At 34.1% G+C, this 14,485-nt stretch overlaps 1 protein-coding gene across 3 annotated transcripts in view; it reads right to left on the bottom strand.

Annotated features, from left to right (window-relative positions):
- The window catches only part of OXR1 (oxidation resistance 1), a 104,346-nt gene that overhangs the window by 50,640 nt on the left and 39,221 nt on the right, over positions 1 to 14,485 (bottom strand). For all 3 annotated transcript variants that reach the window (XM_006167914.3, XM_006167915.3, XM_014583969.2), the window contains exons 7-9: positions 12,575 to 13,338; positions 7,141 to 7,309; positions 1,850 to 2,012 (exon numbers count right to left, since the gene is read on the bottom strand). In XM_006167914.3, coding sequence (XP_006167976.1) covers positions 1,850 to 2,012; positions 7,141 to 7,309; positions 12,575 to 13,338 — 1,096 coding nt within the window. The remainder of the gene's footprint in view (positions 1 to 1,849; positions 2,013 to 7,140; positions 7,310 to 12,574; positions 13,339 to 14,485) is intronic.

Raw genomic sequence — 14,485 nt, 5'->3', positions numbered from 1 at the left:
TAACTGGAAGGCTGGGGTAAAGGGTTCTTCGCATGAGAAGACCCTACTGAGGGTGCCTCTTTCTCACTCTTTCATGATATCAATAAATACACTTTTATATAAAGCTCTGCAAAGACAGCAGATGGCGTAGTGGGTACGTCTCTGGACTCCCACATGGCTGACCTTGGTTGAGCCCTAGACCCAGGAACTTGAAACTCACTCCAGGCACATGTGCATGCATGTCCAAGATTCCGAGAGGAGAAGGGATTGCAGCATCGCCATTCCTCCTGGGGGGTGATTTCTCACTTTGCCTCTCACTGTGTGTGTCTCTCTCTCCCTGGTGAGCACAAAAGCTCTAAGGCAAAACAAAACAAAACAAAAGCCCTGGACTTTTGACTAGATCTGCACCTTTGAACTTTATGTAAAACAGAATTATACACTACATACTCTTTTGCATCTGGCTTCTCTTATTTAACATACTATGTATGAGATTTCATCCATGTTGTTGCCTGTACCATAGGTCTTCCTTTTTTAGTACTATATTATTTAAAATTTTATGAATATTCGAAAATTATCCATTCATTCTCCTGCTGATGAGCCTGGAGATCATTTCTCGTTACAGGTTATTATGAATTAAACTAGTACTGGGCTAGTCAGTGGCATTGTGTTTGAAGTGGTTGGATCCCACATAGCCCACTACACTGTTCAAATCTCAGACCCAGGAGCTTGAAAAACTCCAGAGTCTAGGTATGTGTGCATGCACACCCAAAAATCCCAAAAAGAGACTGGAAGAGAAGAGATTTCTGTGGAAGGTCATTCTCCCTGCAGGATGATTTCTCACTTTCCCTTTCTCTTTAATGTCTGCCTCTCTCTCTCTGTTGAGCACACATGCCCTATAGCAATTAAAAAAAAAAAAAAAGAAAGAAAAATCTAGTGTGAAAAATAATGTTGGTTGAAATATTGAAAGAACCTAAAATAAATATTCAATATATAATAGTTCTTGTTGTCTATATAGAAACTGAAGATATACTACAAAAAATGAGACTAGACAATTCAAAATTGTATTTTCAACAAAAGACAAGTCATGTATATCTACAACCATTATACATGTTAGGTACATGCACAATAAATTAATATCACATAAACCACAAACATTAACACCAAATGGATAATAAAACTTAGTTCTATTTATTATCACATTTTAGCATCTGCTCTGTATTTTCTAATGCATCAAGAAGAGATTAATCTAGGCAACAACAGATATTGCCGCCCTACAACCCTACAAGACAAAGCATGTCATCTGAAAAGATTTATCTAAGGTTACAAAAAGGTTATTAGTATTAATTTAGCTACTTAAACAAATTCAGTAAGTTTAAGCATATAAAATTTCTACTAATTTACTTTGTAAAATTAGCATCAGCTTATTTCCTTAACATTATTATCGCTAACTTCAAGTCAAGATAATGCTTGGGTCTAGAACTTACAGAAAAGTGTTAATTTCCATGGATGTGTTAAATGACTGCTATAACTCTCCATGCAGGAAATAAAATGAAAATGAATCTGATCTTAAATATATCTGTTCTGTAAAAGTTAATAACAACAATTAATATTATGTTCATCTTTGCTATTATGTTATTCTTTTGTAAATGAATACAAAAATATATTCAATAAAAGTCATTTTATTACTGATGGGTTGTTTTCTGGTACTTTAAAGCAAAATCAGAATGACCATAGTATCAAGTCAAAGATACCATTCAGATTCATTCACTAATCATACATATACACAGATGGTGAATCTGAACCAACCATTAAAAAATTATGGTTTCGGATAAAGTAAAAAGATGAATGAAATGTTTATTTCTCTCCTTACCTCCCATTCTCTGGCTGCTGCTTGATTAGTAGGATCTTCGTTTGTTTCAGACTCCTCAATCTTTTTTACTACTATAAATCCTGGTTCTCTGGTATATTCGCCAGTATCTTCTGCATATATTTCTGGACTCCACTGAATGAAGAAGGCATACAAGTGGTCTGTCCTGTTTGAACAAGTGACTATTAATAGACCTAGTATTCTGTGCTGTTAGATAGAATTAGTTATATTTGTAGACTATCTTAATAAAATTTGAAGACTTGAATATTCACAAAATATACTAAGCTTGATATAAAAAATCAAAGCCCACTACTGGGAAGATATTAACCTTAAAAAACTTATTTGGATATGTTCTGTGAAATATTTGGAGAAACTACTATTTTTTTTCCCTGGTATGCTTTTGACTAGTTCAGATACCGTATATATAGTAATGTGGGGTTGTCAGAAAAATCATGAAGCATTTTTATGTAGAAAAAATACATCATGACTTTTCTGACAACCCAATATATTTCCTCTTTAATGACATTAGTAATGGGAAAGAAAAATGAATACACAACCTTGACCTCACTTACACAATGATTTAATGACCTATAAAATATAAGTAAAAAAATGGCTGCTTATTTTGGAGCCTGGACATAGAAACTGTCTTTAATTTTTAAATGATAATCAGAACACGCAGTGAGTTACTGAATTACTGGTTCATGGATATGTAATATAATCTTTTAAATCTTTGGTTTCCCTTTTTAATGTTTTACTATAGTAAAGAAAGCTTTTGTATTCCATGATAAACATATTTGAGAGTCAAATATCTCTTACTGGCTTTAATTAGAATAAGTAATCAAAAATTCATTTAAATCTCTCCACTAACATATATCAGTCAGTAATAATGGTTCTAAAAATCACATATCCAATCAAATCATTTTTATTTTTGGCTAGAGAGTACCTGTGCTTGCTAGAGATAGAGGAAATAGCACCTTCCATGGGGAATGGTTACACCACAATCTTTTCCCCTCCATCTCATCTTCTTTTCAGGATTTTGGGTACATCTGAATGTGCCTGGTGTGTTCCTCTAGCTTCAGGGTCCAGAACTCAGACCACATGGTCTGCTATATAGGATCCGGCTAGCCTAATCACCACGCCATAGAGCCAACCCCAATCTAGCAATTTTTAAAATTTGTTTTATGTGGTAGCTGTACAACTAAAAATTCTTTTTTTTTTTTTGAGAGGTTTTTGCTATAGGGCGTGTGCGCTCGCCAGAGAGAGAGAGACAGAGAGACAGAAAGCAGGAAATCACCCCCCGGGGGGGGTGGCCACGCCGCAATCCCTTCTCCTCCATTCTCCTCTCGGGATCTTGGGCACGCATGCACACGCACCCAGCGTGAGTTTAAGCCACCCGGTCCAGGACGCGAACCGCGGTCGACTATGTGGGAGTCAAGTGACATAGCCATTACGCTAACTGCTGGTCCCCTAAAAATGTGTTTTTAAAATGTTTTTATAAATATTCCAAAAATTACTTAATCATTTCATGTGGAAGTTATCCTTATGGGAAGTTATTCTATTAAAAGTGTGTTAAATCTTTCATGTAATCTATCACTATCCACAGCAATCTTCATAAGTTACATATCTTTAAGAAAGTTCAAAATCCTACTACCACTAATTTTTATTGAATATTAGTCAAGGTAGAAGGATTTTAAAATGAAAAGTTCTATGTAAAAATTTCAGAAAGCCAAAAGTGTGGCCAGCAGATGGTGTAGTGGTTATGTCACTGGACTCCCACCCAGTTCACTGTGGTTCGCGTTCTGGAACCGAGGGCTTAAAGCTCACGATGGGCACGTATGCGTGCATGCCCAAAATTCTGAAAGGAAAATGGCAGGGAAGGAGCTGCAGTGTGACTATCCTTCCTGGGGAGGGGGTGATTTCTCATTTTCTGTCTCTCTCTCTATTTCTCCGGCAAGCATATGGGGGGTGATTTCTCATTTTCTGTCTCTTTCTCCGGCAAGCATATGAGCTCTAGAACAAAAATCTCTAAGAAAACAAAAACGAAAACAAAAACAAAAACAAACAAAAACTCAAGAGTAATAAAAACTAAATATGTAAATATGTTATTTAGTTTTCACTAAATATTGTTAAGCTTTTCATTATAGTCATTTTGAAATCACTGACAAATTTGAGTATTAGCTGAATTCCTTTAAGGTATTTTGAATTATGCAAATCATACTATATACTTTAATCACATTTCATTGAAGCTACTTATTGTACTGTCTATTTATTGGGGTAGGGAGGAGTAAGAAGATACTTATTTTATTTATATAAACAGTAGTCTTCAAAGCAACATATAAAGACTTTTTATTAAAAAGGTACACGGACACTTAAGACAGTTCCAAGGGAATAGATTTCTGTATCTTCAACTTCTAAATGTTAGTGTTTGCTCATACTAATCTCCCTAAGAAAAGCACAGTCAAGATAACCTACGGATTTCCTATTCTCTGATTTCACTAAGGCATTTTTTTTCCCTAAATTATAAAAGGAGGACATACTCTAACCCATTCAAATTTTATAAATGTACATGTTTTAAAGTATTAAAACTTCTGGGGATCAGCAGTTAGCGTAATGGCTACGTCGCTGGACTCCCGTGTAATTGACTGCCGTTCAAGTCCTGGACCCAGTGGCTTAAACTCACGCTGGGCGCGTGTGCATGCATGCCCAAGATCCCGAGAGGAGGATGGAGGAGAAGGGCTTGGGTGTGGCCATTGCCCCTGGGGGGGTGATTTCTTGCTTTCTGTCTCTCTGTCTCTCTCTGTCTGGTGAGTGCACGCACCCTATAGCAAAAACCTCTCCAAAAAAAGAAAAAAAAAAAACACACACACACACACACACACACACTTCTGTTTGACTAAGACTGGTATTGAGAAAAGAAATAATAATAAAGAATGCATATAAATCCTTTTGCATCTCAGGTGGGTCCTAATTCAATGATTTCCACAAAAGTAAAGAGTTTTGATTTTTTTAATGATAAAGAGTACATGCACATGCACATATGCACAGGAGAGAGAAAAACATGTTTGACAGGGTCTTGTCACATTGCAACCCTCCCTTCCCAGCACTCCAGTTCCTTAGGATCTTGTGCACTAGCCTGGCATGTCTTCAGGCCAGCCTGGAGATCTGAACACAAGATTGCTCATGTGGCCTCTCGCACTGCCGCCCCAGCATTCCATGAACTGTGCCACCCAGGCTGGGCCCTCAGTGAGAGTTTAAGTGAGTTTTTCACTGATGATCACTAAAAATACTTTTGATAAAAGATGACTATGTAATTTCTGGAATACCTATAAAAAACATACTTAAAATAAAGTGTCATAATAAAATTCTGTTCAGTCTCATCAACTTTCATATAAATAAAGTTCCTCTGTACTTATAAGAAAAGTGAAAAGGAAAGGGCAGAACTGGTATTGAATCCTATTCATGCCTTCGGTGAGTAATATTCATCAAGGGATACATAAACTCATTGGGGGAAGAAAGGTCCATCTACCTCATTAAAATATCAAATTCTCTTGAAATTTTACTTTTTATGTAATACTAATTATAACAATTCATTATGTTGTTTTGTCCAATTGTATACTAATAATTTTTATTATTAAAAACACATTTTTCCTCTGCATATAATACATACTTGAAACCATATAGTTGCTGATAGACAATTATCATTTGGATAAGAGGCACTGAATTCCTTTGTTCAGCAGTATCTATTCAAGTAGCTTAACACAGGAAACAGCAAAGCATGGTCTAAGAAGGTAGAGAAAGCATTAAATGGTTAACCATGCTATTGTCCATTAAAAAAGATTTACGTTCCCTGTATTCATGATTCTTCTTCTGTATTAGAAGCCATGGCATGTACAGCCATCACCTGGTTTTCAAATCTTTGTGGGAATGCAAGCATGAAGAGCTCAATCATATATTATTCTCTGATTATTGCTATTGTTGTGACTCTCAGGTTTTCTTCCACTGTGCCTCAAACTAAAGCAGGATAACTTATGAGCCTACAAGTAGGTTAAAATCTTAGATCCTTCACTTTTTTGTTAATAGTCCCTAAATATTTTTAAATAAATATAATTTCAGTATACACACATGCATACATACAGCTAGCTAAATGTATAAGTACAAAGATATTTCAAAAAGTTTATGGGAAAATGAAATTAAAGTATAGGTTTATTTTTGGGCAAAAATTTTTTAAATTCATGCATCATTTTTTATCATTTTCCATGAACTTCTGAAGACAGTAGTAGATTTATTAATAGTTGCCAAGAACTGTAATAGGAGATAAAAATATAGTGTCTTATAATAAAATTTGGTAAGGAGGTATAATGGAAATACAAGTTCAAAGAGTAAAAAATATATAATTTCTAACTGTTAAAGAAAAGCATATCCAAGTAGTTTTTAAGTGGATAATGATAGAGGACAAACTGTTTTGATATTTAGATTTTAATGGATCAAATTAACAGTTACAATTTTAAATCTCAATATTTATAATATAGTAATGGCAGACATCCTCTACAATTGTTTAACCTCATTATGAAAACATCAATTATGCAGCAGGTACACAAAACAATTTTAAGGCTATACATTCTTTTTTTTTCTTTAAGTTTTTGCCAGAGGGCACATGCACTAGTTGGAGAGGGGGAGAGAGAGAGATTGATAGAAAGTGAGAAAGCACCCACCACACCACGGGGGATCATGTTGCAATCCCTTTTCATCCATCTCTCTCTACTTTAAATTTGGGGCATGCATGCACACATGTCCAGCAAGTTTTTCATGCTGCTGGATCTGGGAATGGAAATGCAGTCAGCCATGTGAGATCTAGCTGTCTTAACCACCAGAGCACTGGCTGGTTCCTATCATATATTTTTAGTAGTTAATGTAGTGTCATGTATATAGCAGGCATTCAATAAATATGTGAAAAATATAAGTAAGTAAAGGACTGTACATTTTTACTTGCCTTTAGGGAGGAATCATACTGGTTAATATACTGATGAATGGTATTGGTTTAACAAACTCAAGTGTCTTTACCACTTCTGAGTGTCTGGTTCATAATTTTTGCAATAAATCACAAAAGGATATGTAACCCTAAATGAAGTTAAAGAGTATAAAACAGAAGCTAAATGATTTCAAATAGCTTCAATGTTATACTTCAACTATAAACTATTCCTTTCTGAGTACTTTGCCAGTGGTACTGTGATATAAGAAATAATTTTAATTCAAAGACCTTAAGAAGTTTTCAAGTTTTTCTGACTTTTTTTTACCTTTCTTGTGGCACAGCAAACCAGTATTCATGTTTCTTATCTCTCTGAGCATATTGTTGCATTGTGGCACTTGCTTGTGATACAAACGTTTTCCTCATTGGTTTTCCAACTCTGAGACATAGAAACTTATGCAACCGATGCCTTCTCTTTTCTTTTAAAAGTACAGAACCTACAATTGAGACACACATTGTTATTCAATTTTCATAAGTCACGCAATAAATTAGATTAGTGTAGATCATCTCACAAGCAATTATAGAATAAGATTTCATTTTACTGGCACTCAGATGAATTGTTTTAAGTAACTTGTATTTTTTTCCAATTAAAGGTAAAGTCATAGACACAGAAAGATTAAATTTAAGAAAGGAGCCAAGTTAATGAACTAAAATTATGCCTAGGGATAGTAGAAAAAAATGAAAAAGCTTCAGAAACTTCCTTGGTCAAGTTTTTGTAAAAGTCATACTGAATAAATTATAAACACATAACATAATTTTCTGCACATTCTCTATCTTTATTTAGAATGACATTTAAGTTAAATGTAGATTTTAAAATGCTTACTTTAATATGGTTGTTAAAATTTTTTCATTAGGTCAGTTGGTGGTGTGGTGGTTAAGTCAACTGGATCTCACATGGCCAATTTCAAGATTTAAGTCCTAAACCCAGTGACTTCAAAAAATATGCCTGGTACATGTGCCATGTATGTCCAAAATTCCAAGATGGAGAAATGGAGGAGAAGGAATTGCAGTGTAACCATTCTCCATGAAGCAGTGCCTTCTCACTTTCCCTCTCGGGGTCTCTTCACCAAGTGCAGACACTCGCTGGCAAAATTTTTAAAAGTTAACAAAGTTTCTGAAGTTTTTATATTCTTGTAAAGATGTAATGAAACACTCAACAATATGCTAGATTCTACCACCTGTTTGGACAGTTAATTAAGCCCAAATTATCACTAATGCTTCCAGAAAGAGATGTTCATATAAAGTATGCTAAAAGGATATAAAATGAGAAGTTATTTGCTGATAATAATGTAATGTCTTTGCCTTGACTGATATGCACCATATTCGTGACAGAAAAAGGAATGCTGTACACTGTAAAGATACATAGTGATTATATGTAAATTAAAAAAAATTAATACAATGAAAAGTATATGAGCAGAAAATAAATTAAATATATAAATAAATAATGTTGAAGGTCTGACAATATGCTTGAATTCAGGATTCTGGAGATAAATGAATTTTCTACGGCAGCACAATGTAGAGGAAAAAGCATTTAGCTAGAGTCAGAAAAATCTGGATACCAGTCATGGCTTTCTTCCTGTGAATATTGTGCATAATACAAAATCCACCTGAAACCCAGTATTTATATCTGGTTGAAGGGGGGGGAACCTTTGCCATTCCTCCCATATTTATATTCTACAATTTTATATTATTACACAATTTTATCATGTTATAAAGTCATAAAGATCAGAAACTTTGGAAATTAAGTTACAAAAAAAAAAAGTTTCAGAAAAAAAATCTATTTGATGACCGCAATAAGATATATAGCCCCAGCTAGGTGCTACTTTATAGGATGCCTAAAGTGAGACTTGTGTTCATGGAAATGTATATATCAGCTGTGTTTGCTATGAAAATATTTAGATTAATTAAGATCTTTAGTAATTCAATAAAATGTGTGGGGGGGAACAGTATAGAAAGTAAACATAGATATCAGTGTGGGAAGAGAGTGGGAGATGGCAGAGGGTAAGAGATAGGGAATCAAGGATGGGGAGGGAAGCAAATCATACAGGAAATAAGAAATGGAAAATTATTTGTTGACAATAATATGTATGTTGATGTGTTTGATTTAGACAATATACAGTGTACTCTGAATGGAAAATCTCATTTTGTATGCTGTAATGATGTACAGTGAATGAACGTAAACAAATAAATTTAAATTAAAAAAAATATTCCTCTTAAAAAGAGTCACGTTCTAGGGGCCAGCAGGTGGCGTGGTGGTTGAGGCCCTAGACTCCCACATGGTCAATAGCAGTTTAAGTCCAAGACCTGACAGCTTCCTTTCTCACTCCCCCGCCCCTTCTCTCTCTGATGACTCTAGCAAGTTTAATAATAATAATAAAGTGAATGATTTAAAAAAAAAAAAAGATCAGAAACTTTGGATATTTCCCCATTACAGAATATCAAGTTAATTTAAGTTACTTAAAACCAATTTTCAATCCAAAAATGAAGAAACCAAACAGTAACAATTTAGAGATGCCTAACTACAAATATTTACTAATTTTTCTCATTTTAGTATTTGGTTATAATAGGACCTTTTCTATCCCCGTTAATCCTTCTGACCTCCACAACAAACTTATTAATCTACCTCATTATTAGGTTAAAGAGAATCCATTTTTTAAAATTTCAAAATATAAGAAAACCATCAGATGCAAAGATATTAAAATAAAGAAATTCACACCAGCACTGTTTACCTCAAAGAGGGAAAATGTCTTAACAATATGAATTATTAGCAACTGAATGTCTTAACAATATGAAAATGGTTAAATAAACTATAGGACCATTAGTATCATGCTTTCAAAGGTTATAATGATGTAGGAAAATGTTCATGACATAAAACATTAAGTGAAAAAAGCAGGACATAATACTATAGTATAATCCTAATTTAATATAAAAATAAATCTGCATAAATACAAATATCACAATTATATATATGGGGCCTACAGGTGGCATGGTAGTTAAGGTGCTGGACTCCCGTATGACCGATCATGTTTCAAGTCTTGGACTGGTGGTTTTCCTTCTCATTTTTTCCTCTCTCAATCACTGTCTCTTTTTGGTGAACAGATATGCTCTATAGAAAATTAAAATAACAAATAATAAACAAAATAAACTTAAAAGAAGGAGGAGAGTGTGAAAAAAGACATAAAGGAGAAAAATAGGCTAGACATTTATGAGATACAGAAATAGATTATTATCTGTTGATGATAATGTGGATAATACCTCCAACTGGACTGGTGTGAAATGTATTCATGTTGGTAAATTCACTTTTCAACCTAAGTGATATAAAGTGATTTAATGTATAAAAAAATTGAAATAAAATATATTTTAAAAATAACGTGTATTTGTGTGTGTGTATGCACGTGTGTGTGCTACACAAATCCTAAAAATTTATAATAAAAACAAATAAACCACATGTTAACAGTGATCTCTCTGGGTGATGTATTTCAAGGAATTTTTAGAAATCTTCTGGAAATTTCTTTTATTGCTTGTATGTTCTTTAATGAACAATTGCTAGTTCTGATTAATGAAAAAACATTACAGAAGAAGAAATATTCAATCATTTATATTAAATTGCTTCAAGTAAATGAATTCTCTAACATCTACTAAATATAATCTTAAGGGACTTATGATATAGCACAACCGAATGACAAAAAGAAAATTTAGTACTTTAAACACTGAACTAAATTCCTGTGCATTGCTGATGGGAATGTAAAATGGTGCAAACACTACAGAAAATAGTACGGTGGTTCAACAAAAAGTTAAACATAAGAGGTTCCATTTGATCTAGCAATTCTGCTTCCCTATATATACTCCCCCAAAAGAAAAGAAGGGATGAAAACAGGTATTTGCATACCAATGTTCATAGCAGTATTATTCAAAATAGCAAAAGGCAGAGATAACCAAAAAGTTCATCTACGAATGAATGGATCAAAAAAATATGGTATATACATACAATGAAATATTATTTAAGCTTCAAAAGGAAGGAACTTTTTTTTAAAGATTTTTGCCATAGGGTGTGTGCACTAGCTAAAGTGAGACAGAGAAAGACAGTGAGAGGGAAAGTGATCAATCACCCCTGGGGTAATATCTGTGCCATAATCCTTTCTCCTCCATTCTGCTTCTAGGATTCTGGGCACACGTGCACAAGCTCTGGCATGAGTTTCAAGCTACTGAGTCTGGACCTTGAGCCGGGGTCAGTCTTATGCGAGTCCAGTGCTTTAATCACTACACCAACTGGTGGCCCCCCCAAAAGGAAGGAAATTCTTGTACATGCTATGATAACAATGAACCTTGATGGTATTATACTAAGTGAAATAAGCCAGATACAAAAGGACAGATACTGGGTGACTCCACCTACAATCATTACACCTAGAGTAATTAAATTCAGAGACAAAAAGTAGAATGATTGTTGCCAAGGAGTATGGGGAAGGCAAAATGGAGATGCTGTTTAATGGATATCAACTGCCACTTTAAAAAGATGAGAAACTTCTGGAGATGGGCGGTGTAGATGGCTGTAGAGCAATGTGAATGTACTTAACACCATTGAATTGTAGACTTTGAAATGGCTAAAATGGTAAATTTGATGTTATGCATATTTTACCACAATTTAGAAACCAGTTAAAATGATAAATACTATTTTATGTATTATTCAGTACGGTAACAAATTTTAAATTTGATAATGAAAAAAAAGTTCATGTGTAAATTAGATTTATGTAGGAATGAGATTCTAAAAGAATATAAAAGCTTTAGCTAAGTTACCGAAGCTATACTCATTTAATGCATAATGTGTTAAGAGGTACAATTTATTACAAATAGCCTATTACAAAAATTTTCAGAGCTTGATAGTACCAAGTGACAGAACTAAATGAGAAATGATGTTTTTACTTATTCTGAGTGCAGTTTTATAAAGGAAAATGTTTAACCAGATGATGTTGGAACTTTTGGATACTTGGAAGAATTCTAGAAGTGGAATTTTATGTATACACTTTAAAATAAAGATAGGATTAATCCTTGGCAATTATTGGGGCCAGCAGATGGCATGGTACTTAAGGTGCTGGACTCCCACATGGCCAACCATGGTTTGAGTATTGGACCTGGCAGCTTAAAACTCATGCCGGACGTGTGTGTGCACATCCAAAATCCCTAGAATGGAGAAGAAAGGATTGTGGTATAGCATCCACCCCCCCCAAAGGGGGGGGGGTTCACACTTTCTCTCTATCTGTATCTCTCCGGCAAGTGCATATACCCTACGTCAAAAACCTAAACCCCCCCTCCAATTTTGGCAATTATAAGTCACAATTAAAATACCACATATACAATTTAAAAAATATTTTATGAGGCAACATATTACTAGCTAAAATAAAAAATGGAGTAATCAAAGGTATTGCACAGCTTCTTTAACTTTCAAAAAATACATTGTTTAAAGATAGAATGCAGTGAGTTAAGAATATTTAGATACAGTAAAAAGATGCTCGTTATGTGCACAATCCACCTGTGAGATACGAAAGGACAGCAGACACTGGAGATTATGCAAACTTGTTCTCAGAATAACATGAGTCATGGACACTTGATGATCCTTCAGACTGACCTAAGATAGAACAGCTTGTGCATCAGTGAAAAAAGAGGGAGACAACATGCACAAAGATGAACTGTATACTTGTTCTTACCTTCTACATGTCCATCAGCAGATGCAATTTTATGCTTAATTTCTTTCTGTGATACTTGTTGAATATTTTCCCTTTGTTGTTTAGTTTGTTGCATAGTATGGGTTTTCCAGAGTTTGCGTAGTTCTTCTACCTCAGTCTCTGAGTCCCGATTTTGTTCCTTCCCTTGTTTTCCTTTGTTATCACTTTGCTTTTGTTTAAGTTCTGTTGCTTCCCCACAAGGTATATTTTCTTTTTCACCCTCTTGGTGTAGTAAATTCTCATGAAGAAAAATATCCTGGTCTGCATTACCTTTTATACTTGTGCTTTGCTCTTTAGGTGCTGTTATTTCTTGAACATTACCTGTAACCTGATCTTCTCCCTTAGTGGCCATTTCAAGATTATTTAAATCAGCTTTATGAGATAACGTCCCAGCTTCATTTGTAGAATGTACAGTATCAGATTTTAAGTGGCCAGAAGTACTGGTCGGCTCTGATTTCACTATCAAACATTCTGGTTCAGTCTGATTGACAGTTTGCACAGATTCTGATGACGCACCAGAAGATTTATCTTGTCGTAGCTCGTCTGAAGAGACAAGCTCTTCTCGTATAGGAGAGAGTTCTGATTCCGTGAACACATCTTCAGAAAGAGACCCCTCAGTACTCCGAGGAGCAGTGCTGGCACTATCATTACCTGCATCGCGGATTCTCGAGTCTATTTCATCAGTGTTACTTCTTGTCACTTTTTTTGAATGGCAGAAGTCCCTTCCCGATAACTGATCTAGTTCTCTGTGATTAAACAAAATAAAAAAATTATTAGACTTTTTAAGTTGTATGGTTTTATTTTTCATAAACTGAACATTGGAATAATATAACTAAATGCTTTTTGAAAAGTATGTAGCATACATCTCAACAGACTATAAAATCTATTATTAGTTTAGTTATAAGGACCAAGTAATTAAGTTAAGCTTAACTGTATCAATTGCTTAACATTTGGGAAACTTGTAAGATTTCCTTGCAAGTAATGTTTGAAAATAATTAATTACATAAATTCTGGGGAAAGCTATAATTCTAAAATTTAGTAATTAATAAAATATGAAAAATAAACATAAATTTTTAATTAAAATTTTAAATCTCTTAAGTAAAAATACTGATTTATTAAAAATACGTATATACCAACTTGCACACAATACTTCATATTCTAAGAAAGATTAAACTAAAATATATGGCTGAAATGTAAGGCTTAAAATCAACCAAAATAACTTTGAACTGAAGCAAAAGTACTTCAAGAAAATTTTCAGACGCATTTAATAATGGTTCTAAGAGAACTTTTCTAGGTAAAGCATTTAGATTATTAGATAACTGAATGGATCAAAATTGGGTCTAGTTTTCTATGTTAATGGCATTTGTTATACATATGTACCAATATTAAAAAGCTATAGCTTTTAAGTTCTGAAAAGGGGTAGTAAACATCTATACTAAAAAATTTAAGTCAGTCATTTAAAATGATGAAGACAAGTAGCTTTTAACAAACGGAAATTCCATGAGTTCTTAGTGGTATAAAGTATTAATATTTATGCATATACATTACTTGAAAAATATGGTAACTAGAAAAAGCCTGAAAGTGGGGCTGGCAGGTGGTGTGATGATGAAGGCACTGGACTCCCACATGGGGAACCGCAGTTTGAGTCCAGACCTAGTGACTTGCTTCTGCACTTTCCCTTTCTTTCTCGATCCCTTCCCCCATATATCTCTCTGGTGAGCATGAGAGCCCTACAGCAAATTAAAATAATAACAATAAATTAAAATAATTTAAAAAATAAAAAGCTTGAAAATTAGTAAACAAAAATAATTGGCTATCTCTATATGGTAATGCTAGGTGACTTTTTCTGTTCTCTTTTTTGATACTTTTCAAACCTCTGGAACAAGCAGGCAT

This window comes from Tupaia chinensis, unplaced genomic scaffold (assembly GCF_000334495.1).
Source record: "Tupaia chinensis unplaced genomic scaffold, TupChi_1.0 Scaffold145257_1, whole genome shotgun sequence".
NCBI classification, from domain to species: Eukaryota; Metazoa; Chordata; class Mammalia; order Scandentia; family Tupaiidae; genus Tupaia; species Tupaia belangeri.
This window is presented reverse-complemented; position numbering and strand designations above follow the sequence as displayed.